Here is a 25,625-nt window from a genome sequence, read left to right as displayed (position 1 = left end):
TTTTTATATATAAATGGCTATGTTAATAGCTGAGGAAATATTTTTAACAATAATGTTAGAAGTGTAGGGAGACTGGGATTTCATGAAACTCAGAATACATCTCGCCCTTTCTACCCTTTCTTCACCCCATTGTTGCAGTTATAGTATTATGCCTTGGGATTTGGGGAATTTTTCTATAACGTTGCTTTGCTAAAGGTGAGGTATGTGATATCACAAATCAGTTCATTAAGATCCTGGATAATGTAGGACAAAGATCTCTTTGTGTCAACAAATCTGTTAAATAAAATGCTAGGCAAAATACCAAGACTGGTTATAAGCTGGCTGTATTGTATAAAAGCCATCTTTTTTTGTAGAGAGGAATTCAGTGGTTGACATGAAACCCTAAATTTTCAAATCAGTCTGAAAGTCAATAGGTTATGGCTGACAAACGTCCTTAGGGTTATTTTGAGAATCCCTATCTTAAAGTGCAACATATGCCAGTAAGTACAGTATTATTAACACTCTTGTTTTGCATTTGCAATGATGGTGCAAGTGTAGGCTGTCTTTTTAATGGCAAATATTCTTAGTTAAATTCAAAAAGAAATTGTTGGTGTGACAGTGGACTGCTGAATGAAGTTGAAAAACTCTGCCATAGCTATATCATGTGGTGAACATGTGGTTAATTATCCATTTAGTACTTGATCTCCAAAGGAGGTGTTAACCTTTAAATGAATGAAGAAGTCTGTGAGAGATACACCTAATTTAATTAATCTCCTATGTAATATAAACCAAGTAAATAGTCATCTGTTATTTAATGAAACTTTATATAGAAACAGCCTGCTTTTTCTTTCTTTTTTGTGTTTATTATTATTATTATTATGCATTTTCATGAAACTCATCTGCTCAGAGTTCTGGTTAGTGAAATTGTTATTGGAATTGTACCAAAGAAACTCCTTGCCCTTTCTGCTTAACTTCACCTCACTGTTACATCACCTTCTAATCTTCCCCTCAATATTAGTATGATCAAAAAAATGCCATTCTGCCTATGGGTTGGTTATTGCATTTTGATATAATATCTGAGTATCAGTTAAGGGAAATCTACTGTTTCAATTCTGAAATGATTTCTACTGACACTATTAGAAATATATATATATTTATATTATATATATATATATATTTATGATCTATCTGCTTGGAACAGTCTTTCTTGAAAATAGTCATCCACAGCCCAAGATTGTCCCATAATTCACATCTAAGAATGAAGTATCTTTAGCTTCAGGTAATAGCTTACTTAGGATGTTGTTTGCAGCAGTGGGAGGAGGTAAACTGGACTCATTATCAGTAGAACAAGCTCAAAAAGTAGTATGCATTTGGATAAAGCTAAAAGCCTACTGACAGAATACCTGGGGTAGAGGGAAGAGAAAAGTCAAAAAGTAGAGGAATTAATGGAAGCAAATAGACAGGAGTAGGCTGAAGGATGGTGTTTGTGGATGGAAGCAAAGTAGCTGAGGAGATGTCATAAACCCACCACTTTCAGCATCAGGAGGTTATAGCATTTGCTGGTGTATATAACAAAATGATTTGTGTTTCTCCTGCTGCAAGCATGACATCTTAGTGAACAGAGTTTACTGTCTTGGTAGAAATGACCACATTAATATGTTAGCTAACTGAATATAACTCAGTAAATTGTCAGTGAGAAATGCTGCTTTCATTAAAACAAGAAGGTGAAACATTGCAAACTCATTTCCTTCTACTGCTGACTGAAATATTTTTTTAACTCAGTTACCTTAGGTATGGGTTGGGGAAATGCGCTAATAGATGTCTTCTGGTCAGTTCTAATCTATTTATTCTTTTGCTTTTTAATCACAGGTTTCTGTGCTCGAGAGACAGATATTTGACTTCCTTGGTTATCAGTGGGCACCCATCCTGGCAAATTTTATACACATTATTATAGTCATACTTGGCTTATTTGGAACCATCCAGTATAGACCTCGTTACATAACAGGAGTGAGTATTCATTTTATTTATTTATTTATTTTGATGGGCATGACAAAAAAAAAAAAAGAGTTCCAAACTCTTTACTCTTTTGCTTTTGAATGAAATAGAAATCTTAGCTTGGTTTAAGCTACTTCTGTACATATTTTACATCCACATATTATGCTTTGGGGGCATCTTCAGTAATTAAATGGTAACAACCTGCAACAGTTGAAAATCAGTGTGATCACAAACCACATGAAAACACCTACTTTAAAGACATGAAGTAATTTTAAAGAATTACAGAATTCTCCATGACAGGGATCTAGAGCTACAATGAATGCTAGCCATAACTTAGATACACTGGGCCTCCCCAACAGATCCCTAATTTATTATACTTGTTCATTATTGTTATTAACCAATATTGGTGGAATGCCTACTTGTTATGAACAAGAAAGCATTTCTTCCCTCCAAGAAATTATGGTCTGAGCTGAAAATGAAGTATGGGCGTATGGTAAGAAATGGGGTTATGACAGTTACAGACTGAGAGCTCCAGAATAAAAATAAGGATTCATGTATGGATCTTTATATTTTAATCTGTTTCTTTTCCTCATTCAACTGTCTCTCACCCACAGACTCAGAACTGCTGTACTCTTTAGTATAACATGGTATTAATGAAATCCTGGTTTTATGCTCTGAGTTTTTGGGTTATTTTCTTCCCATTTCTAGGTCTATAAAGAAAGAATAACAATTAAACCTCAAAGCCATTGTTCAGAACCCCTTTTGTTAGAAATTGATTTCTATAGCAGTATTTTTATCAATATTGACTGCTAATTCAGTTAAATGCTGTAGACTTCTTAGACACAGACAGCAGTCCAAAAGTTTGCCCATACACAACCATGTTTTCATGTCAAAGAGGAATGAGTTAACTCCACTGAATCCATACTGACTTCTGCAAGCCTTCATCCTCTCATAGTGTTCCCTCTTATACCAGCAATCACTCAGGAGATATAAAGGTTTCTTTGTACCTCTGTGACACCATACATAGTCTGGTAGTATGATGTTAACAGTAATACATTAATATTTGTGTCTGTGTTCTATCTCTCTGATTTTCTATGTGTAGAAAGTCTGTACCCACATGTATAATGTGTTTGTGCATACACATATAATTAAAAAATATATTGAAAAATACGTTGAAAAATATATTCCAAATTTTAAGTATTTGGAGTATTTTCTTTAAGTCCAAACTCTCGGAGTCATGTGAATGTGAACTGGAGTTTGCTTCTTCCATTTCTAGTGCTGTGACCACTACAGAAGTCTTGAAAATAAAAAACAAAATTCAAGCAAGTGTCGGTTAAATAAAAAGAATGAAAAATGTAGTTTTTAATACTTTTAGGTAAAATTTTCAGTCATCTATTAAAAAGAAACTCCTGTGTTTTCAAATTCAAGAATATTAGAAGCTGGTTTTTTATTATAGTTTTTAGAGAGTATAAGACCATTCCAAGGAAAATGAGCATAAAATGCTTAGTTGAGCTAAGCAAAAGAGCTAGTTTTAAATGGCCTTTTCAATAGGAGTACAGAAAATTATGTGCTACAATGATGAGTGCATCGTGAATGAGGAGGAATACTAACCATATAAATAGGTACTGTTCACATGAGTTTCTGGATGATGCCATTTGTACCACACCATCCTACTAATTTTCACACATATATTTTCTTATAGCTCCCCCCTCACCCACACTGTGTAGCCCATCTGGCTTTGTGAATTTGCCTCCCTGCATCCTTTCATTGAATTGGATATAACTGATCTAGAGTGGGATTGTTTGTATTACTAAGGTTTTGTAATAGACACCTGAATCTACTGTCTATAACAGACTAATTAGATAAGGAAACTGTTACAAAACTTTCATCCTCCACTGCTCTATTTGGAGAATATCTGAAGTTATGATGTGGGAAATGGTACTAGTCACTGGAGGGAGAGATAAGGGAACTGCACACTTTTCCTTTTCGGTTTTAATGGGCCCAGAATAGGCATCCTGATGAAACTAGACAAACTCAATGGTGTCATTTGATATCAGGAGTTAAGCAATGAGTTCTAAGGCAACAAAAAGGTTAAGGCAACAGCTTATAAGCCTACAAGGATGTAGTTACGAGGTTTTCAGGTGAGTGGATGTTAAAACTCAGACTTCAAGTGATTCTGCAAGGGTCAACCTATTTTGAGTGGACCCTGTAGGACCCTTAATCCTCAGTCACATTAGTACCTCAGGTATAGCTTGCTTCAACAAGACTACAATAAATTTCCTTTTTATAATGCATGCTTCATAAAGGATATCACAAAAATGTTTTCCAGGGATAGTGAATCACAGGTTAAAGAGAGCAGGGAGGTTTTAAGGTGAGATTTAAAGAAACGATGTAGTGGCTCAGGGAGAAAAGGAAATAAGTTTTAGACAGATGGGAAACCACAAGTGAATGAGTATCCTTGAACTCTGAAAAGTTACAGGGAAGTTGTAGGCAGTAGTAGTAATAGGTGGCAGGGAACAGGTGACTGTGTGGTTTCAGGCCTTGGAAAATATTTCAAGCTACATGGGACACAGGGGTGTGGTGGACAGAGGATGGGAAAGTGAAGTTTAATATCTCCAGAGGGGTATTAACAAAAATTCTGAAAGAACACGTACTCATTTTTGCTTGTAAACTTAAACCAATAATAAATAAACCAATAACCAGTGACTAAGGAGGTAAAACGTATGCTAGAAGGGTGGGAATGAGTGACTGGGTAGACAGAACCTCTTCAAAAGATAATAAACAGATAAGCCAAATTTTCATTGTGAAAACAATAATGATAAATGGTCTGCTTAACAGCTCTATGTTGAAAGTTAGAGAATAGGGATTTCAGTAGGAACAAAGGTTAACCAAAGAAATAGCTGAGATGTGAATGTGTTTTTAGCAGTGCTATCATAAGGTCAGGTTCATTCTGTCTAACTAAGGGGTCTGGGAGGAGGCAATGCTGTTCATTCCTCTATGGGCTCTGCCTGAAGCTCTGTTTCTCCCAGTTCCTTCTACAAAGGACTCCAGCTGTGCTGATACACTCAGGACAGATTCAGTCCATCTACTGAATGCACGGGTCTTTTCTGGTTCCTGCTTTATGGAAAAGCTCAGCAATCTCATTCTCCCATTTTCTTAACATCTCTAGAAAACATTCTAAGAAGGACAAAAAGTCCCCTTTGTTCTGAATGTCAGAATCTATCTTCACCAAACAGTGGAATCCATCAGACAAGTCAAGCCTACTTGGGGTAGTCAGATGCCACAGAGGTGGCACTTAAAATTAAGTACTTTTTTTCTTCACTGCCATGACAAAAAGATAAAGGAATGTCTAATGGAGCCAGGCAGTACATAAACAGAGGAAAACTTTGAAGTGAACTATGAAATGTACTACTATGAAATGTAAGAATTTGAAGAAAGTCATGTCTGTGAGGTAGATGGCTGTAATTTCCCTTGCTTATTTGGACCTTTTAGACCTGTTATATTTTCTTCTTCTATAATTTGTTCCAAGAAAGGGAGAATCTTTGTATAATTCTGTAGGTTTTACTAAGCAGTCTTATACACAAAGGAAAAATGTTAAGAAAGTAAAAAAGCATCTACATTAAAGAATGATCAAGTTTTCCAGCCTTGAGCATAAAGTGAAGATCCAATACATAAGAGAGAAGGTTTTTAATCCAGAAGAGGATTAGTTTGGTTTCAACCTGTGATAATAGGAGACTGCACTGTGACAAAGTGTTTGCTTACAAGGGACCATTCATTGTGCAGTTAAAGCAAACTTTTGTTGTACAGAAAGCAAAATTATGGAGTGGACAACAACAGTGTTATTAATATTTTCCCATGAATTAATATAGTCTGTTCTAGTGTTTCTTCCTCTTAGACATAAGAGTAAAAAACCTCTAATAATAGTGAACATGGTAAGGGCTCATATGGGCCTACTACAGAACACAATATACTAGCTGAAAAGAACAAGGATCTCAATTTGACATAAAGCAAATCTGCAACCTTTAAGAGCAAAAAGAATCTTGTACAGGATAATACCTGGTCACATTAAGTCTGGGAGAAAAGGATAGATTATTACTGGTACATTACTTAACACGTAATTGCTGATATATATTAAAAAAGAGGCAATTACCTTATGTCTGAGAGTCTTGCAGCATCATCAGTCTGCCAAACCATTAGGCCCCAGAGAGTACAGATGAGTTAATCTATGCCTTTTTTAAGACTAGAAATTGTCAATGGCTTCAACAGCCCTAGCGGGATCTGCTTAATGCTCTATATGACAAGTAGCCCTGAAATCATGAAGTCTGTATTGAAGTATTTCAATTGCATATTGCAATTTAGTATCTTCTGTGTTTTTAAATGCTCAAAGCAATACATGAAAGTGTGCAGCAGTTCATCTGTCGTATGTACATGTCAGGATTTTATCAAACAACATCAGCCATAGCATAGAAACATGTAAAGCCAAGAACAGTGGGGAAGCTACAGTTCTGGAACTGTGTTCTCTCAGCTACTTTTTTGAATTTTAAAGACCAGCTTAGTGTACTTAATGATTTGGCAACAATTTTTGGTGAGGAAGCATTTCATGAGACTGTTCCATTAAATCTTGTGAGACAATCAGTTTTCAATTCTTTTTCCTGAGGAAACAGTCATTCACAGTAAAAGAAAAAGATTCTTATTCTCAAAAATATTTAATAACATAGTTTTTCTGAGCTTAACTTGCTTGTTGACCTGATCCAATTTATTTTCCAGATTTTTGTTTTCTTTAAAATGAGGACATGAATATGCTCAAATTCAGTACAGGAATTATTAAAAAAGGATACTTCTCTTCAACTTTCTTTTACCTGTTATTAAAAAAAAGAAAATCTATTTAATAAAAAGGAGGATGAAATGGAATGGCCCTTGTAGATTCAGGACAGCCTGTAAGGCACAAAGTTCTTGTGGTCCATGAAATCAGAATCACAGAATCACAGAATCACTGAGGTTGGAAGGGACCTCTGGAGATCATCTAGTCCAACCCCCCTGCTCCACCAGGGTCACCTAGAGCACATTGCACAGGATTGCATCCAGGCGCATTTTGAATATCTCCAGAGAAGAAGACTCCACCACCTCTCGGGGCAACCTGTTCCAGTGCTCTGTCACCCTCACAGTGAAAAAGTTTTTCCTCATGTTAAGATGGAACTGTCTGTGTTTCAGTTTGTGCCCATTGCCTCGCGTCCTGTCGCTCGGCACCACTGAAAAGAGTCTGGCCCCATCCTCTCGACACCCTCCCTTCAGATACTTGTACACATTGATAAGATCTCCTCTCAGCCTTCTCTTCTCCAAGCTAAACAGGCCCAGCTCTCTCAGCCTTTCCTCATAAGAGAGATGCTCCAGTCCCCTAATCATCTTTGTGGCCCTTCGCTGGACTTGCTCCAGTAGTGCCACATCCCTCTTGTACTGGGGAGCCCAGAACTGGACGCAGTACTCCAGATGTGGCCTCACCAGGGCTGAGTAGAGGGGGAGAATCACCTCCCTCGACCTGCTGGCAACACTCTTTCTGATGCAGCCCAGGATACCATTGGCCTTCTTGGCCACAAGGGCACATTGCTGCCTCATGCTTAACCTGGTGTCCACCAGCACTCCCAGGTCCTTCTTGGCAGAGCTGCTTTCCAGCAGGTCAACCCCCAACCTGTACTGCTGCATGGGGTTATTCCTCCCCAGGTGCAGGACCCTGCACTTCCCTTTGTTGAATTTCATGAGGTTCCTCTCTGCCCACCTCTCCAGCCTGTCCAAGTCTCTTTGAATGGCAGCACAGCCCTCTGGCGTATCGGCCACTCCTCCCAGTTTTGTATCGTCAGCAAACTTGCTGAGGGTGCACTCTGTGCCTTCGTCCAGGTCATTGATGAAGAAGTTGAACAAGACTGGACCCAGGACTGACCCCTGGGGGACACCGCTAGCTACAGGCCTCCAACTAGACTCTGTGCCACTGAGCACAACTCTCTGAGCTCTGCCATTCAGCCAGTTCTCAGTCCACCTCACTGTCCACTCATCTAACCCACACTTCCTGAGCTTGTCTATGAGGATGCTATGGGAGACAGTGTCAAAAGCCTTGCTGAAGTCTAGGTAGACAACATCCACTGCTCTCCCCTCATCTACCCAGCCAGTCATTCCATCATAGAAGGCTATCAGATTGGTTAGGCATGATTTCCCCTTGGTGAAGCCATGCTGACTACTCCTGATCACCTTCTTTTCCTCCACATGCTTGGAGATGGCTTCCAGGATGAGCTGCTCCATCACCTTTCCAGGGATGCAGGTGAGGCTGACTGGCCTGTAGTTCCCTGGGTCCTCCTTCTTGCCCTTTTTAAAGACTGGGGTGACATTGGCTTTCTTCCAGTCCTCGGGCACCTCTCCTGTTCTCCATGACCTTTCAAAGATGATGGAGAGTGGCTTAGCAATAATGTCCGCCAGCTCCCTCAGCACTCGTGGGTGCATCCCATCAGGGCCCATGGATTTGTGGGTGTCAAGTTTGCTTAAATGATCTCTAACCCACTCCTCCTCCACCAAGGGAAAGTCTTCCTCTCTCCAGACTTTCTCTCTTGCCTCCAGGGTCTGGGGTTCCTGAGGGCTGGCCTGAGCAGTAAAGACTGAAGCAAAGAAGGCATTCAGTAACTCTGCCTTCTCTGCATCCTTTGTCACCAGGGCAACCACCCCATTCAGCAAAGGGCCCACATTTTCCCTAGTCTTCCTCTTGCTGCTGATGTATTTGAAGAAGCCCTTCTTGTTGTCCTTGACATCTCTAGCCAGATTTAATTCCAAACGGGCCTTAGCCTTCCTCGTCGCATCCCTGCATACTCTGACAACATTCCTATATTCATCCCAAGTGGCCTGTCCCCCTTTCCACTTTCTGTAGACTTCCTTCTTCTGGTTGAGTTTTGCCAGGAGCTCCTTGCTCATCCATGCAGGTCTCCTACCTCCTTTGCTTGACTTCCTACTCATAGGGATGCACCGCTCTTGAGCCTGGAGGAAGTGATGTTTGAATATTAACCAACTCTCTTGAACACTCCTTCCTTCCAGGGCCCTCACCCATGGGATTCCTCCAAGTAGGTCCCTGAAGAGGACAAAGTTTGCTCTCCTGAAGTCCAGGGTTGCGATCCTACTTGGTGCCCTGCTGCCTCCTCGCGGGATCCTGAACTCCACCATCTCATGGTCACTGCAGCCAAGGCAGCCCCCAACCTTCACATCTTCCACCAGTCCTTCTTTGTTTGTTAGTACGAGGTCCAGCAGCACACCTCTCCTTGTTGGCTCCTCCACCACCTGGGTCAAGAAGTTGTCACCAATGCTCTGCAGGAATCTCCAGGACTGTTTGTGCCTAGCTGTGTTGTCTTTCCAGCAGATATCGGGGTGGTTGAAGTCCCCCATGAGAACCAGGGCCTGGGATCGTGAGGCTACTTCCAGCTGTCTGTAGAAGGCCTCATCAACTTCCTCATCCTGATCAGGTGGCCTGTAGTAAACACCCACAACAGTGTCACCTCTATTAGCCTGCCCTTTGATCCTTACCCATAAGCTCTCGACTCGCTCTTCATCCACCCCTAGGCACAGCTCAATACATTCCAGTTGCTCTCTCACATAAAGAGCAACTCCACCACCTCGCTTTCCTGGCCTGTCTTTCCTAAAAAGCACGTAGCCATCCATGACAGCACTCCAGTCATGCGAGCTATCCCACCATGTCTCTGTAATGGCAATGAGATCATGGCCCTGCGACCGCACAGATATCTCTAGTTCTTCCTGTTTGTTCCCCAAGCTGCGTGCATTGGTGTACAGGCATTTCAGGGAGGTGATCGAGCATGCAGGTTTCCCAGGAGGGCTAAAAGAGGGTCCTCCATAGCCACATCCCATGCGCACTTCCCTGGCTGCATTCACCTGTTGGAGGCATCCTGACTTGAGCAGTCTTTTGCCAACTACCCTGTCACTATAACTCTCCCCTTCCCCCATCTTTCCTAGTTTAAAGCCCTCCTTACCAGGTTGGCCAACCTGTTGGCAAAGACCCGTGTGCCCCGCCTCGTGAGGTGGATCCCATCTCTCGCCATCAGTTGTCGATCTTCAAACAGGGTCCCATGGTCGTAGAAACCAAAACCCTGTTGCCAACACCAGCGGCGCAGCCAGTCGTTAACCTGGAAAGTCCGTCTCCTCCTCCTCTCATCCATCCCCCTCACTGGCAGGATTGAGGAGAAGATGACCTGGGCTCCCAGACCCTTGACCACCATCCCCAGAGCTCTGAAATCCTGCTTTATGGTCTCCAGTTTGCCCTTGGTGTCATTGGCGCCCACATGGAAGAGCAGCAGTGGGTAATAGTCCGAAGCGTGGACAAGCCTTGGCAGTCTTTGCATGACATCTCTCACACGAGCCCCCGGCAGGCCACAAACCTCTCTAGACAAGAGGTCAGGTCGGCAGATAGATGCCTCCGTCCCCTGTAGCAGGGAGTCCCCCACAACAATCACCCGCCGCTTTTTCCGGGTGTTCCGGCAGGGCACAGGGTCTGTTGTCCCGGTTACTTCCCTGGCAGCCATGCCCATCTCCTCCTCATCCTGGAGGGCACTAAACCTGTTCTTCAGCTTCAGGTCTTCAGGAGGAGTAGGAGCCTTTCTCCTCCCACGAGCAGTGACCAGTTTCCAGCCTTCTTCTGTGATGTTATGATGTACCGTTTCACACGGCACAGAGCCCTCTGGCAACTCCACTGCTGCAGGGGGTTGGGACTCCTGGAGCTGCACAGTCTCCGAGAATACCCTGTCTATCTCTTGCTCTGCTTCTCGGATGCTGCGCAGCCTACTGACCTCCTCCCGTAACTCCCTTACCTGACGACACAACTCGTCAACAGCAGCACACCTCCTGCAGGAGAGCTGACTGCCAGCCCAGGCCTCCCGGAGAGGCCCCAAGCACTCCCTGCAGCCTGAGACCTGTAGAGCCGCATCTACTGTCAGAGGGTCAGTCTGGGTCCAAGCCTCTGACGCAGCAACTCCAACAGTCACTGGGGAACGCGCTGTGCGGCGTGTCACGACCATACTTGAGGAAGTGTACACCACAGGGAACAGAAATGAAGGTCCCTTCGCACGTCCCTTCGCGTGCCCTTCTGCGCAAACTGCTGCGTCTGTTCGCTGCCTCTGTTAGCTGCGCTCTCAGATTCCTACCTGAGACTGCTCTCTATAAAGGTGGGTCCTCAGGAAGTACTTTTGTCTCTGCACTGAGACAAATCATTCAACACTTCACCTGAGTTGTACTTATGTGATGGTTTACTGTATTGCAACTAAAATGTAGATATATATTTATAGAGGAAGGCAAGTAGTCACACAAGATACTTAGGTACTCTAGACAACTTTTTTGAGCAAATATTCATTTGTGGACATAAGTAATGATCTTCTGCATAATCATTTTGAGCTAACAGCCAATAATACCATAACGGCAATTAAGGAAATGTGGACCTTGAACATATAGTAGCAGCTTTGTCTGTGGGTTGTCACAGGGGACTTTGAATCAGGATACTGATTCTGTTTCAAAGTGTAGCATTGGCAAGTTTTTTTATTTGCTAACATATTGTTCAAGGACACATAATGATTTTCTTCAGTCTGTTCCTTGATTCGGGAGTTTGCCATGGAAAATAATGAATGTGAATGTAGTTTGTATCTATGCACTTTTCAATGTATTCAATTATTGAATACACTATTGGCAATATTCAACATAGATTTATGTTAATTTTAAATCTAAATTAAGTAATACAATTGCTAGCTATATAAATAAACAGATATAGGTATTATACCTATTTATCTTTCTAAGAAAACCAGCCTCTTAAACTCCCGTTCCTCGTACAAATGTGTTAGAAAATGCAGAATTTGTTTTCTGCAAATATTTCCAGTAGGAGCAGCAGAATGATTGTTTCTTAGGATATTCTGTCACTATATCTGCTAAAATCTCTGTTGAAAGTAAACATGAAAGTAAGCTGAACAAGACTGAAGCAAATCTACTTTAAACTGGAAAAGGTATTTGTAGGAAATGTTTTCCATTATTCATGCAGTTTTCACTGTAAAATTTCCAGGATTTATTGGTTTCAGTTAGGTTGGAAATATCATGAGGCATTTTATTTGATTTGTAGTTTGCTACTTACAGGCCGGATCAAAACCAGGAAGTGTATGATCACAGTGATCATATTTCCACATTACAGGAAAAATCTTTGTCAGTAAAAAGTTAAGTAATAGCTAAAAAGCCAGAGGTACTTAAAATGTCTATATACCCACTGGATGAGCTGAAAAAGAATAAAAAAAAGAGGTATTTCAATGACAAGGAATAAAAGAAAATGTTGACAAAACAGTAATTTCTGAAAATTAATAGAATGCCAGTAATTAATTACAGTACAATCTGTGTGTACCTCGAACAGGGAGGACAGAATATCTATTTTATTTGGGAAGCTCATGTGTATAAAGTAGTTTTTACACTTGGGAAAAGAGTAAGTGGAGGTACTCATCCAGTACTTTCAAGTTGCAGGAATACAAGCAACCTACCATTGCATTTTTGATCAGAAAGATCAAAAAGATTCAGAAGATACTGAATATACAAGATCAAGGGGATGATAGCATCTCACAAAATGATCATTATGGATAACTCTGCACCTAAATAGAACAAATGGTAGGTCAGGTCAAACTTTAATAAAACAGTTACTCAGTGTTTACACAATTTATTCTTGGGGCTGTTGCTTAAAAATTAGACACATACAAAGCTTGCCTTCAGTTCAGTTCAAAGTAAATCAAAGGAGTTTGTTAAAAAATAATTATATCCAAGTCATTACGTAATGGTGATCACAATATCAGTGGTCTCGTGAAATACCAAGAAACAAGGGTTTGTTGCTAATCTTCATCATGGTAAGAAGAGGGAATAAAATCTTGCCATGATGTAGAATCCCCAGAGACTCACAAATTGAAAAGGAGACAAAGGAGAAGCAGCATGCTCATAGGGCTGGTTAGTAGAGACTGTTTATCAAAATAAGCATCTTTGTGAAAGTTTGTGGCTGATGAAGTTAAATAAAAGAGAAAAACACTGAAAATAAAACTTAGCATAGAATATATAAGAGAAAGAAAAAGCATTGAAGAGCAAAGAGTATGACCAAGAGTAAGAAAACAAACAAAAAAGTACAGATTGAAAACAGAAAATTTAAAAGAGCATTAGTAAACTTGCAAAATGAGTATTGTAGAACTATTTATGGGACACTCCAGGTCAAGCTCCAAATGATAATATGACTTACAGAGTATTACAGAGTGGGAGAATCCACCTCAACCCTGAATTAACCCCAAGTTTCATTCATGGTTTCATTTTCATTATGACAGATAAATCAATGCTAAATGAAGCACTGGTCTTTTATAGTACAGTAATTACTGCATAGGGACACTTTCATGAAATGCTTTCTGTGCCACAAATATCAGCATGCATTCTCCTTAGCATTTGCCATGATAAGTCTTTAATATCATTAACATTCCATATATTACAAAATTTATACTAAATAGTTTATTGAGAGATGCTTGCTGTTTGTCCAGCTTCAACTTGCTAAAAGGATTCTTTGTCCTGGTCACCTGTTCAGTAATCATCTCTACAGATCTCATCAGTGTTTTCTGAAACATCTCCATGTTCAGAAATATCTGGAGCAAGAGCATATTATTACAACTTTTTCTCTAAAAAACTCTCGTAGAAGATTACTGATAAGAATTTGAATCTCACAGGAGGGTAGGCTTTGGGAATCTTTCTATATTCTGTCCTTTCACTACTGGATACAACCTCCATAAGAATGACCTCTGTAAACTTTGCTATCTGCTATTTTATTTGAGAGTTTTCCTCACTTTTGGCAGATGCTGTGAAAAAATTGGTAGGGATGTAAGTAGAAGGCTGCCCTTTGGACTTTAAACAACATTTGCTGAAAGGGATTTCAGTTCACACAGAGGTACACTATCTAACAGAGTGCTTTTTGCTGCTGTTGTGTTAAAAGATTAGATTTTAGTATGTTGTGGATTTAAATGTGCTTTCATTTATGTTTAAAAGGATAGGCTCAGCAGTTTACTTTTGAAACTGGATCTAGCCTATATTTTAGTAGAGGTAGGAATGTGAGGGAGTAGAAGTTAGTCAATAGCTGATCAGTGTCATAGCTGCACTGGTGTGACTAATCCAAATTTTGAGTCTAAAGCCAAAGGCTGAAGGAATATGCTCAGTTTCATGTAGTGCCTTGTACACATACAGAATGTCAACAAAGAACAGCTTAAGGATTTCAGTGGTCAAAAAGTCATTCTTTCTTTATATTTGTGAGTTTGTTGGTGGGCTATTAAATGTTAGTTTAAAACAGATGGTCTGCTGTTTTACCTGATATTCAGTTCAGAGCACTACTTTGGGCTTAGATTACACTAGGTCTTTGGTTTTGACCTCGCTTTTTCAATTATTTTAGTAACTTGCAAGAGATCTCAAAAATTTTCAGCCCTGAGATTCATCTGATCATTGGGCAACTATGTCAGAGAATCACTGTCTGTATAGTATACAGAGTGTGCCTGTCTTGACCATATGAAAATAGATGAAAGAAAGTAACCCACAGTGCATGTCTCTGGAATTTTCTGCCTTTCTTGGCTCTGGAGTTTAAAATTTTAATATCCTTTAAAATATGGACCACAAAAATAATTCTTTTTTTCAGAGATGTATAATTGTCTGAGTAAAGTTTGATTACTTTCATCTACTCTCTTTGCTGGAACATATTTAGGTGTGAGGCACTAAGATACAAAGGGATTAATCTAAAGGAAATTATGAAAAGGAACTTTCTTCTGTGATCAGAAGACCTGACCAACTTCTTGTTACCAAAGTGTCATATATTCTTTCAAGATTAAAGAGTCCCCAGACAGTGGATCTTCCAACTCTAGGGCAGCACAATGGAAAAAAAAATGTTGATCAGACATTTAGGGAGCACATAAAAAGAAAACAATCCCATTTAAGAAATCCTAAGTCTTTGTTTTCTGCAATTTTGTCCAGGACATTGCTCTTTCAGATGTCCCTTACTGTCAGAAAACAGAGCTGTACAGACAAAAGGCGTATTAACCCTGTGGAGATTCACTGTAGATAATTGAATGAGAAGCTCTCAGACTGCAAAAGGACTTTAAAATAGTGAACATTTTGAAAATACAACAAAATCTTTTCAGTTTTTTAAGTATGAGACTTCTTCTATCAAGTTCTTATGGCCAATAAGTCTTGAAAATTAATTTGGGATGTTTTCAGAAAGTATGGTGAAAGAAACCCTAGAAAACTCCAGGACAGAGTTTGCTTCAGTAGCATTCTGTTTGGAGCTTTCTTTTAGACTGAGATGGATTTTCATTTATTTTCAGAATGTATTTTAGTTTCCATTATAATAAATCCTTTTAAAGATACTTAGCTAATACTATTTTTCAAATTAATGTGTGAAGTATTAGAAGATGACAAATTATAATTTGCATCATCTAATGAAGTACAGCATTGATTTCCAGTAAATTTTATGCAGAACCTGTTCAGTGTATGAAGCTTTCTGGTATTTTCAATTTAATCCTTAATTATGAGATTCATAACAGGTTTAATTGGTGTAGAATTCATCTACATTCATCCTTTCTTAAGGCTTTTATTTCCTTTCAAGGAATGGTATTTACATTAAAAAAAGATGGCCATTCAGAAAGTCTGTCCCTCATCCACTCCGCAAAAAAGAAAGATGGCTTTCCATGGAGTCCACATTGAGGAGTACGGTTCAGTGTAGAACTGCTAATAACATACAATGAATATGGTATTTTTTCTAATTCAAACCAGAGAGCTCACTCACAGCATCCCTGGAAAGATACCAAAATATGAAGTTCCTCTACATTTTCATTTTCTCTTTCTTTAGAATAGATCCTCTGGCTTGTCAGTGTAATGACAAGTGGGTTTTACTCTACAGACTTTTTTTTTTTTTTAGAACAAGCAACCCTTTCTGTTAAAATAATGTCTAATTGGCACTTTGTAGTTGAAATACTATAAAAAGCATGGAGAATGAACAACTTAGCTGGTGATGTGGGTAACAGATACACAGAGCAAGAGATTAGAGAGAAAATCCATGGTTTTTGCTACTGTCACCTAAACTACAGTTGAAAGCATTAAAATTCTCTCAAATGCCCAATAGCGCTGGCCAGCTAGAGATAATTAAAAATCAAGCAAGGATAAGGTAATGTTTCCACTGCTCTGAGCTGACCTCTATAGTTCAGTGCCAAACATTTCTCTTTATATAGAGTAATCGAAGGGACTTCTTTGTATTTCCCACAGTTCCTCCTATAGCAATTACTAAACCTATGCATTTCTGTGTAGCATATTCAGTATTTTCTTCTAACTGGCACATACCAATTATGGCTGATAAATTCACAGAGCAGTCTGCAGAGGATCAGCAAGTAAATGGTTATGACATTTGTTCATCTAGGAGGTTATACCTCTGTCTTTTTATCTTGCATAACACCCATTCCTGGAGGATCTGTCTGCCTCGGAGCTTCTACTGTCTCTGTCCCTGTGACACACTACTGAAGTATTCCCCACCATTGCTTTACAAGGTGGGCACTGAAGCACAGAGAGAGTGAATCATTTGCTCAGTACTAGAAGAAAGGCTGTGACAGATCAACACATTATTTCCCAACTCATTATCACCCTAACTCTTACCCAAACTCTCTGCAGTCTAGGAATGAGGATTGGAATAACAGCTACTTAGCAGTATGGAGCAATTCTGTAAGAAAAAAAGTAATAAAACAGACTTTGGACAGTACATTTTTCACCAAGGGAAAAGTCTGCTGATACCTCAAGATCTCCTTGTGATAACTCTTTGTCAGACTCAGTGGCTGTGTTGATGACTGGGACCTATAGAGGCACTCCTTCTAGGAATTTAATATATTTTAATTAACAACTTATACCACAATGAGATAAGCATCACAAAAGAAAAGGAAATATTGCCTGTGGTCCAAACTATCTATCCAAGTCTTCCATTCCTCCGTTCTGCTGTCTGTCATTGTCACGGTTGCAGGTTTGGAGTCGACTCTGTAGCATGGTCCTGTAATGATGGTTCTGCTGTCACTCCTTTTTCTATTCAAACTCCTTCTGTCCTCCTATCTGTGTCTTCCTCTAGTCTCTTCAGTTCCATTCAGCCACTCACTTCTTGTACATTTCAAATGTCATTGTACTTCATGTGGCTAGAACTAAGCTGTCTCTTTATTTTAAATTGACTTGAAGTCTGAGCAGCGAATAACAATACATTGCCAATAGGTTGCATCGAAACCCAGTTCTTGTTTTGACCAACTGATTAAGGTTCAGACAACCTGTTTTGGTCTTCTTAGGCAATCTCAGGCATTCAAATACAGCCAACTGAAGTCATATGGTCACTTCATATCTATACACAGGATCGCCTACCAATACCTGGAATCCTTTCTTATTCTTTTTTTCCAAGAGTTTTGTTTCTAGGTGATGTGACTAATTCTCTTCTTTTGTGAGCTTCAGTGTCACCCTGAGGTTATGCTTCAGGAAAGATGCATTGAGAATCACATAGAGCTATACTATATCATTCATTTACAAATCACCATTTTCAATATTGAGAGAGGCTTGAGATGATTTTCTTAGTCATATTCTAAATGTGGCTTCTTTCTTGCCTTACAAACAAGAACCTACATAAAAATCTTCCTATAAATTTTCTTGTCACAACTCTCCACTGCAGAACTTTAGAGATGTTTTCCACTTCCCATCTGTACTTATTTTTTTTTTAATTTTTAATGTTTTCATTTCTATTTTCAATTCCTGAAGCTCCACAGGAAAAGGGACACACTACTTTTTCAAGCTTTGCCTGTTGTCATGAGCACAATTACCAAGGAAGAAACATTTTCTTGCTGACACTGAAAGGCAAGATAAACAATGTGTAGAGCTGTAAAATGCAGTTCTAAAGATGTTCCAAATTTTCCATTGCTCACTATTTCCATAATTTAGCTGTCAAGGGCACTATTTATTTGGAGATTGTTTTTATGAGTTATTGTCTATACTTGGGCATAGATATTAATGCCACATACATTCATGTTGGATAAACTGAAGTATAAATAATAAATAATCTTAAATTTAAAATAATAAAGATCATAGTGAAGCAGCTATGAACTCAGCAGATATAATTTGAATGATAAATGCCTGTAAGGACAGAATGTTTCCAGTTTACCTGATAGTAATATAAATTTTGCTTCTAAACAACTCTAGTATAGTAATATTCTAGTTTTACAATTAAGCATTATTATTCCCTCTATACCAGCTTGGGATACCAAAGATGCTGCTGCTCAGTTTGATCCCTAGCTGCAGTCCCTTAGCTGTTTTTCAATACTATTTTTGGTTAGATTATCCATTTTTGTTCCATGAAGCTCTACAGCTGTTTTCACTGATTTCAGTGTCACCTTCGGGTGAGTGCAGAGATAACCAGCTTTGGTTTTCCTGCTGTTATATTCACCCAATATGCCACTTAAAGCTTCTTAGGTGCTTCTGCTCTGAGACCAATGGTTTTTTTGTTTGCTTTTCCTTGCTTTTCAGGTCAAACAGAAATTAACATTTAGCTGAAACCAATTTTGGGAAGAAGGTCCTTGGAAGAGTAAGAAAGAACAGAAGAGATAAAAAGTTAGCAGAGTATATAGAAAGTAAATATTTGGGGCATGAGCACCTCACATGTTCTCTTGCATCATTTTATCATTCAGTTTTTGCTTATTCATTTCACATTTTTCCTTGCTCCTATGATGTCCTGCTAAGTATGCTGATAAACCTTGATTTAACCATTCAGTTTTTGTTAAAAGAACAGCGTTCTCTAACTGATGCATAAAAAGGACAATTATTGCAGTCATGTTTTCTTTCCATAAATATTTTGATTGAGGAATAAATCCGGAAGAAAAAACACTAATTTTAAGGCATCTTCAGTTCTGTTAATTTTAAATGTTTACTGTCAACCAATTCAGGCATTCCTAGCCTAGATCTAACGCAATCTTCTGAAAAGCTTTTCTATCATGTATTAAAAAAAAACCCAACAAACTTGTAGCCTGTTGCACTGAGCACTCTGAATATTTCACATTAATTACACAACTTTCTGAAGAGCAAGTTCCCATTTGAAATTTAATGTTAAAACAGGTGTGTCACTGCCATTTTGAATTTTCCTTACTCACTAGTTCACTAGACTTTCTGATAAACAAGAAGCAATATTCTCTCTTTAGTCTTCAAATAATTTGAAATACTTATTCATAGACTTCAAATGTGTTTGTTGATATAAAAATGTAAGGACACAAAGATTTGGGGTTCTACACTGCTTATTGTGATAGGCCAATTTAAGATTTTGTCTTGGCATGCTATATTTTGTTAAATTTAAATCCAACTTCTGTCCTGAGAGACTTACCATTATAATAATTTTAATTACTGTCAATATTAGTGTTTTTGCCTCTACCTCTCAGATTGATTGATAGTTCTTTGCCCTTATAAAGATGTCATTGTTAAATTCACATAAATATAGACACAGTATGAATAAGCAACCTTTTGTGATACATGTCTGTTTCTGTGATACATTGCTGTTTCTGTTTCAGAAGACTCTTTGAGATGACTTTATTGAGACTGACTCTTAACCATTCAGTAATTCAGTCAAATTCTATTGTTACTGATTCTATAAAATGTACAGTTTAATTTGTGCCCACAAAAAAAAAAAAAAAGAAAGAAAATGGGCATTGGGAAACAGATCTATACATTTCAGCTCAGATGTAGATAAGGTTATGAATAAACAATATTCATATATTTCATATAGTTTTCAGAGGTCTAAAACTGATAGTTAGTTACATTCAGTTACTACACAGGGGTTTATGCTTACCAAACAAATTCAGGAATCAATATTTAAGATAAGCAGGTGCAACCTCAAATCAAAGTGCACAAATGTATATTATCAAAGAAAATACAAGGGGAAATAGATATCCAGTCTACTCTGGACTTACAGAAGGTCACCTGTAACTAAAAAAAAAGGCCCACAGGTTACTGATGAAAAATGCCTCTAAAGGGCTGACCTAACAAAAGGCTTACACTTCACATAACTGAAAAGAAGCAATTCCACTGCAAAAAATTTACCCATAAAAATACTGGAGCCATGCTACTGGTTAAGAAAATTGTTCTCATATATGAATATTAAATGGATTACTTCTTATTTGTGTCATAAACCTATGTGGAAAATAATAATTAATGAAAGCTGGAGGTTATGTTAACTTAAATAATGTGACTGTAATGTCTAAAGCACAGCCACTAAAATCCTTTTTGGACTTGAAGGATAGATTTGTATGTTAGATGACATAAAAACTACCCAAATGGCTCTGAAATGAGGTCAAAAAGTCTTAATCCTTATATACTGTTATTTGGACTCTGGTGAGCTTTAAAAGATTGGCTACATAGCTGGAGGATTCTTGCACAAGCTGTGTTGCTGACAGTCTGTAGGAGCACTCTTTCTGCATAGGTCTGATTAAGTCAGGGTAGTATTGGATATGTTCATACAGAACAATGAACAGAGATTTTAAAGAGTATAACATGTCCTCCCCCATAATATCGGTCTTCATTCCAGTGGTGGGAGAGAAGACAGGAGACTCAGATTTATCCCTTTCTGCCTTCTGGGAAACAGATGTGCAAAGTAATTTTTGGTACCATTGAAATCAATGAGGATTTTTTTTTATAGTCTTCCAAGGAGTTCGGATTTTCCTTCTGTCACCAGAGTGATCCTAAATTCCAGCCCATGCTGACACTTACTCTCATGGTGCCAAGTACCTGGACTCTCCTGGTCATTGCTGAAGGGTTTTGTAGGGCTCCTGGCAATTCAGTTTCTGCCCTGTGCGCTCATACAAAAGTACCCAGAATCTTACCTTTCAAAAGAAACAAAATCTTTTTGTAAAGTACATAGGTCTTCAGGCAAGAAGCTTACTGCAACACAATGCAGACTTGCTGTAGAGCTCCTCAAGGAGAATCTGGGCTGTTCTTTAAATTTGCAGTTGCACTAGCATACCCTGTGGAAACATCATGTGGACAGGATGGTATTATGTCAGTTCTCTGAACTTTTAAATGAGTTTGTATAAGATAAGTGGAACGGCCTGACAATGATACTCTGATAAACCAAAAGTGTCCTGTCTTCAAAATTATTCATTTTCATAAGTTATCTATTGGAAATATATTTATTTATCTGTTTTAAAAACTCATCCTTATCTTACTTCATTTGGTTATACTGAGTGGGCTGTGGGTTTCTTGGAAGAGATCAGCTGGTAAAAATACCAAAGTTACTCCATGTTTTTTCCACTGTTCCCTCTTTACCTGGATGCATAGGGATGGATAGTCTATATTTGAGGTTATCATCTATAAAATGGGACAGGCAAAACATTTTACAGTGACATAAAACACAAACTAGCAAACTTGAAAAATAGCTGTGAAGACAATAATGTAGGATCAGTCAAGAGTTTGTAAGTACTTAGAAAATATTCAGATGATCTTTCAGAAAAAGAAGCTAAACTCATGTGAAATTCACTCCGTAGGGAAATTAAAATGCTAAAAAAATTGAGTAAGGCTAACATGTAGATTTTGCATTAGGACTTCTATTTAAGGGGTACCTTATCAGGTAGGAGAGTAAAAGAGTAAAATCATACGAGCAAAATTTAAAAAATCTTGGTAAGGAGGTAGAAGAAGTGCATGCTCAGCAACTAGTATAATATGTTATTTACTGTAAAATATATGAATATTTTCCTAAGTTATTTATTGTTATCAGCAGTTATTTTCTTTCTCTGTAGGCACTCCATACATATTTGTGCCTCATCCTTTCAAAATACGAACTATTCTTAAAAGCAAAAAATACCTATAGAGTTGTTAGAGTGGAACTTTCCTGCCTTCAAAACAAACAGAATGTATACTTAATATTGGTATTACTCTCTGCCTTGGATCTGTGTAGAAAACATTCATTTAGTAGTCATAAACCTGGATGAATGTCCCCTCTTGGCCATTCATGTAACTCCTGTGCTTAGATCCCAGTATTAGATCCTGTGTTCCTTGCCATGGACTAAGTCCGGGCAATATTTAGGCACTCTGCTGTCTCTGGCCTCCCGGATTTACCTCTGTGGTACAAACTCTCTCCTTGGTACCCTTTCTCAGGATTGGAGACTGCACAAGTCTGCTGCTTATGGCCCCATGATTTACTTAAACTTATCTCTAAAAATTATCCCTCCTATGTTTTCTCTGAGAGTCTTCTGAGTCTTTAGTCAATGTTTTCCATTTTTCTAAAGTCCTTTTATCAACCCTCATACCTCTGTCTTTCTTACTGGAAAGGCAAGGCAAAAAAAGTCCCTAAGATAAAGGAAAGTATTTGTTTCAATCTTTTTTCCCATCTTCTCCTTTTCTGCTTGGGAAATTCAAGAGTTTATTCCTACCTCACAAACAAAAAGGCATAACTAACTTTCTTTAGCTTGGCTATCTCCTTAGTGTATTTACTGCTTTCTATGGCTAGGTCATTCCCTGCTAACACTGTCTTTAATTTGCTTGGAGCCCTGTCTAGACAGGGTTGTGTGCTTGTTGGTTTGACTGATTCCTGTTCCACCTCTGAATACAGTTTTACATATATTCCAAACAGCTAGAGTTCCTAATTTTTATATATACATATTCTTCAGACCATTAAAGCTGTGCTGATGAGCTGCAAAGTAATGGCTTAATGATGAGAGATCTGGAGTGCTCCACTCAGAGACTCCCAGGGAGTTGAGGGTACATTAAAGAGCACAGTATGTTGGATTGACACTATTTTTGAATGAGTTGCCTAAGAGTACATCAAGATTTTATTATTTGAATGGCAAATATTTTGTAATGTTTCTGTGCATGCACAGCACTAACTCAGATGTAGAATATCAAATTTAATATCTAGCAACTATCCAGGTTTAGTCCACTCAGTCTGGGGATTTGTTTTCACTACTAGAACTATACATCTTTACAGAAATATTTATTAACATCAGTGACTAATATTTACTAATGTTAGCCTCTAACATTTACTAATATTAGTAAATATCCCTTTCTGTGAAATCCTAGTAGAGATAGGTACACTTCAAGCTGTGACTGACTTTACCAAGTGAACAGTGAGTTTACCTTATGATATAAATAAGGTAGCTTGTGTTCACTAGCATCTTTCAATGGTTTTATTATTATTGTTAGAAGCCTACATTTATTACAATTCAAATTTGACATGGAAATGTATTTGTTTTGACAATGATATTTCAAATCTAGTACCAAGATATTTCAAACCTAGCTATATGGGGGGAAAAGAGAAAGTAATTTTTATCACAAAATAACTCAATACATTACTGATTGCTCACCTGAGATACGGGGGAATAAGATTCAGGGACTGATTTAGAATCTGAATTGCTCTTAAATATCCTATGCTGGTTCTGCATCATAAGGCCGTTGGCTTTTCTTGATTACTTCTGTTTAAATGTTAATTTTTTGAAGTGTCTTAATTTTTTTTCTATTACATTTTGAAAACAAATCTGAAAGTCAAATCATTTTGCCTAATGGGACAGTTCCTTTCTGGGCAGCTCTATTAAGTATTCTGTGGAGGGTTTTTTTGTTGTTGTTTTTTTTTCAATGAAGTCTTAGACTAGGTAACTATAGCTTTTAATGCTTCCCATCTCATTTAAATCTATCAAAGTAGTCACAGTCAGACCCTGCTATTACTTGAATGGGAGGACAGTTTGCATTTCTTTACAGTATAACCTTTATCATGAAGGAGTACAAAAATCAGAGATATGTAAGCCCGCTCCCTGTAGGGGCTGACTCTCAATGAATAATCTGTCGTTTCTTTCTCCATCTATTTTATGCAATCTATTTGAAGCTCCATGGTGAGTGGTGAGTACTGAATGCTGATGACAGCTGGATTAAGCCAGCCAGGAATATTCATGAATATGCCTGTGAATAGTTTTCTGTTTCTGTTCTCTGCTATTTGGAAGTACTTCTACTCACTTATTAGGAAACATTTACACTTACGAGCTTTTACTTGCAAAGATTAATATGCAAAGGAAAGGGATCTTTTAGAAATAGTGGTCTAGTAAAATATTTGTTTCCACTGGTGTTCAAAGGTCCAGTGCCCATTCAAACTAGTTGGTTTACCAGTCTAGCATAGACAAGGCATGGTGTTTTCTTACCCAACAACACATAAGGGAGCAATGCAGTATCATCATATCCCTGTTTCAAATTTTCTGGGCCAAATGACCAAATGCTCCCTTTAGGGTAGGTAAACTCAGAAAGTTCTCCAGTGTAAGTTGGGAGTGAGGCATGAATTCATCCCTTTTGTTTGTTAGCTGAATGCCTTTAACTGCTGTGGTGTCATGACTCCAGACCTAATAGAATTTTGAAAACAAATGAAAAACCAAGGTTTCTTTCATGATTACACCAATTTAGAAGGTGAGTGGCTTGTCAAACTGAGTTACAGAGTTAGTCTGCAGTCCACACTTCCTTTGAAACGAAAAATTCTTATAGGATAGTCATTTGGAGGTTTTCTACAGCTCAATAGAAATAGATATATTAAAGGCTTTTGTGTTATTTTGGGGAGGCAGAGATGAGAGAAGACTGTGATCACTTTCTGTAGAAAAGATCTACAACAGGAAACAGCCTGTAGAGGGAAACAGAAACAGGGACATGTGAACTGCAACTTGCAGAAGGCACCATGGTACCATAATCAACAAACAGAATAGAGTTATAGAGACATTCAGGTTGGAAGGGATTTCGGGAGGTCTGTAGCCCAACCTCCTGCTCAAAGCATGGTCAATACTGAGTTCAGATCAGATTGCTGAAGGTTTTGCCCAGTCAGGTCTTGAAAACCTCCAAGGATTCAAATTATTTGGTTTTGATCTTTTATGCCAAAAGTAAAGAAACCTTTCTGATCCATTACTAGTGGTTCTGGATTTGCACAACCCTTGTGAAAATGAGGTAACACCTATAGCTTTAATGAGTGGATTGCAGCAAGATGAGTAAATATCTGGATAATGTGGCCAGGCTAAATCTGTCTAAATATGCCTCCCTTCCAAGCTAGACTTCATTGCTTTCAGTTATATTTATAATTACTTCCATTAATAACAAGGCGATCATAAGGCAAGGGGTCATTTAGAAAGGTAAGGCATATTAGAAATGTACTATACTGTGGCAAAAGACTGTTTCCCACCCCTGGAAGGCTTTCCTGCTGTAAAATTCCTGGGAGGAGTAGCGTGGGAGGAGAATGGAGAATGATATTGTTAACAGTTTAACTATTTGAAGTTTTCCTGATTTATAGATGAAATATTTATATCTACAAGAGGGAGAAATACTGTTAATCCATACCTCATAAAAGGCTTATAGTCAATAGTTGTGGGCATGCTGTTGTTGTCACCGTTGGAAATGAAAGGCTTTTAATATCCATAAAGGCTGAAAATTGTAATTGAAGTCCTCTTTCCTTTCTCTCAGTAACCCAAGGGATAAACTGAATTTTAAAAAATATTGTGTAGCTGCATTTTGGCTAATTATTTAAAAATACTTCTCCAATTGTAAGTTTTCTCTTGCCTATTTATGTAATTCTATAT

The 25,625-nt window shown here is 38.4% G+C and overlaps 1 protein-coding gene across 1 annotated transcript in view; it reads left to right on the top strand.

The window, feature by feature from the left end:
- NKAIN2 (sodium/potassium transporting ATPase interacting 2) overlaps positions 1-25,625 on the top strand; it is a 569,846-nt gene that overhangs the window by 254,005 nt on the left and 290,216 nt on the right. The window contains exon 2 of the mRNA XM_067293778.1: positions 1,849-1,986. Within this exon, the coding sequence (XP_067149879.1) occupies positions 1,849-1,986 (138 nt within the window). The remainder of the gene's footprint in view (positions 1-1,848; positions 1,987-25,625) is intronic.

Source organism: Apteryx mantelli, chromosome 3 (genome assembly GCF_036417845.1).
Source record: "Apteryx mantelli isolate bAptMan1 chromosome 3, bAptMan1.hap1, whole genome shotgun sequence".
NCBI classification, from domain to species: Eukaryota; Metazoa; Chordata; class Aves; order Apterygiformes; family Apterygidae; genus Apteryx; species Apteryx mantelli.
Note: the sequence above shows the minus strand (reverse complement) of the source record. Positions and strands in the feature narration are given on the sequence as shown.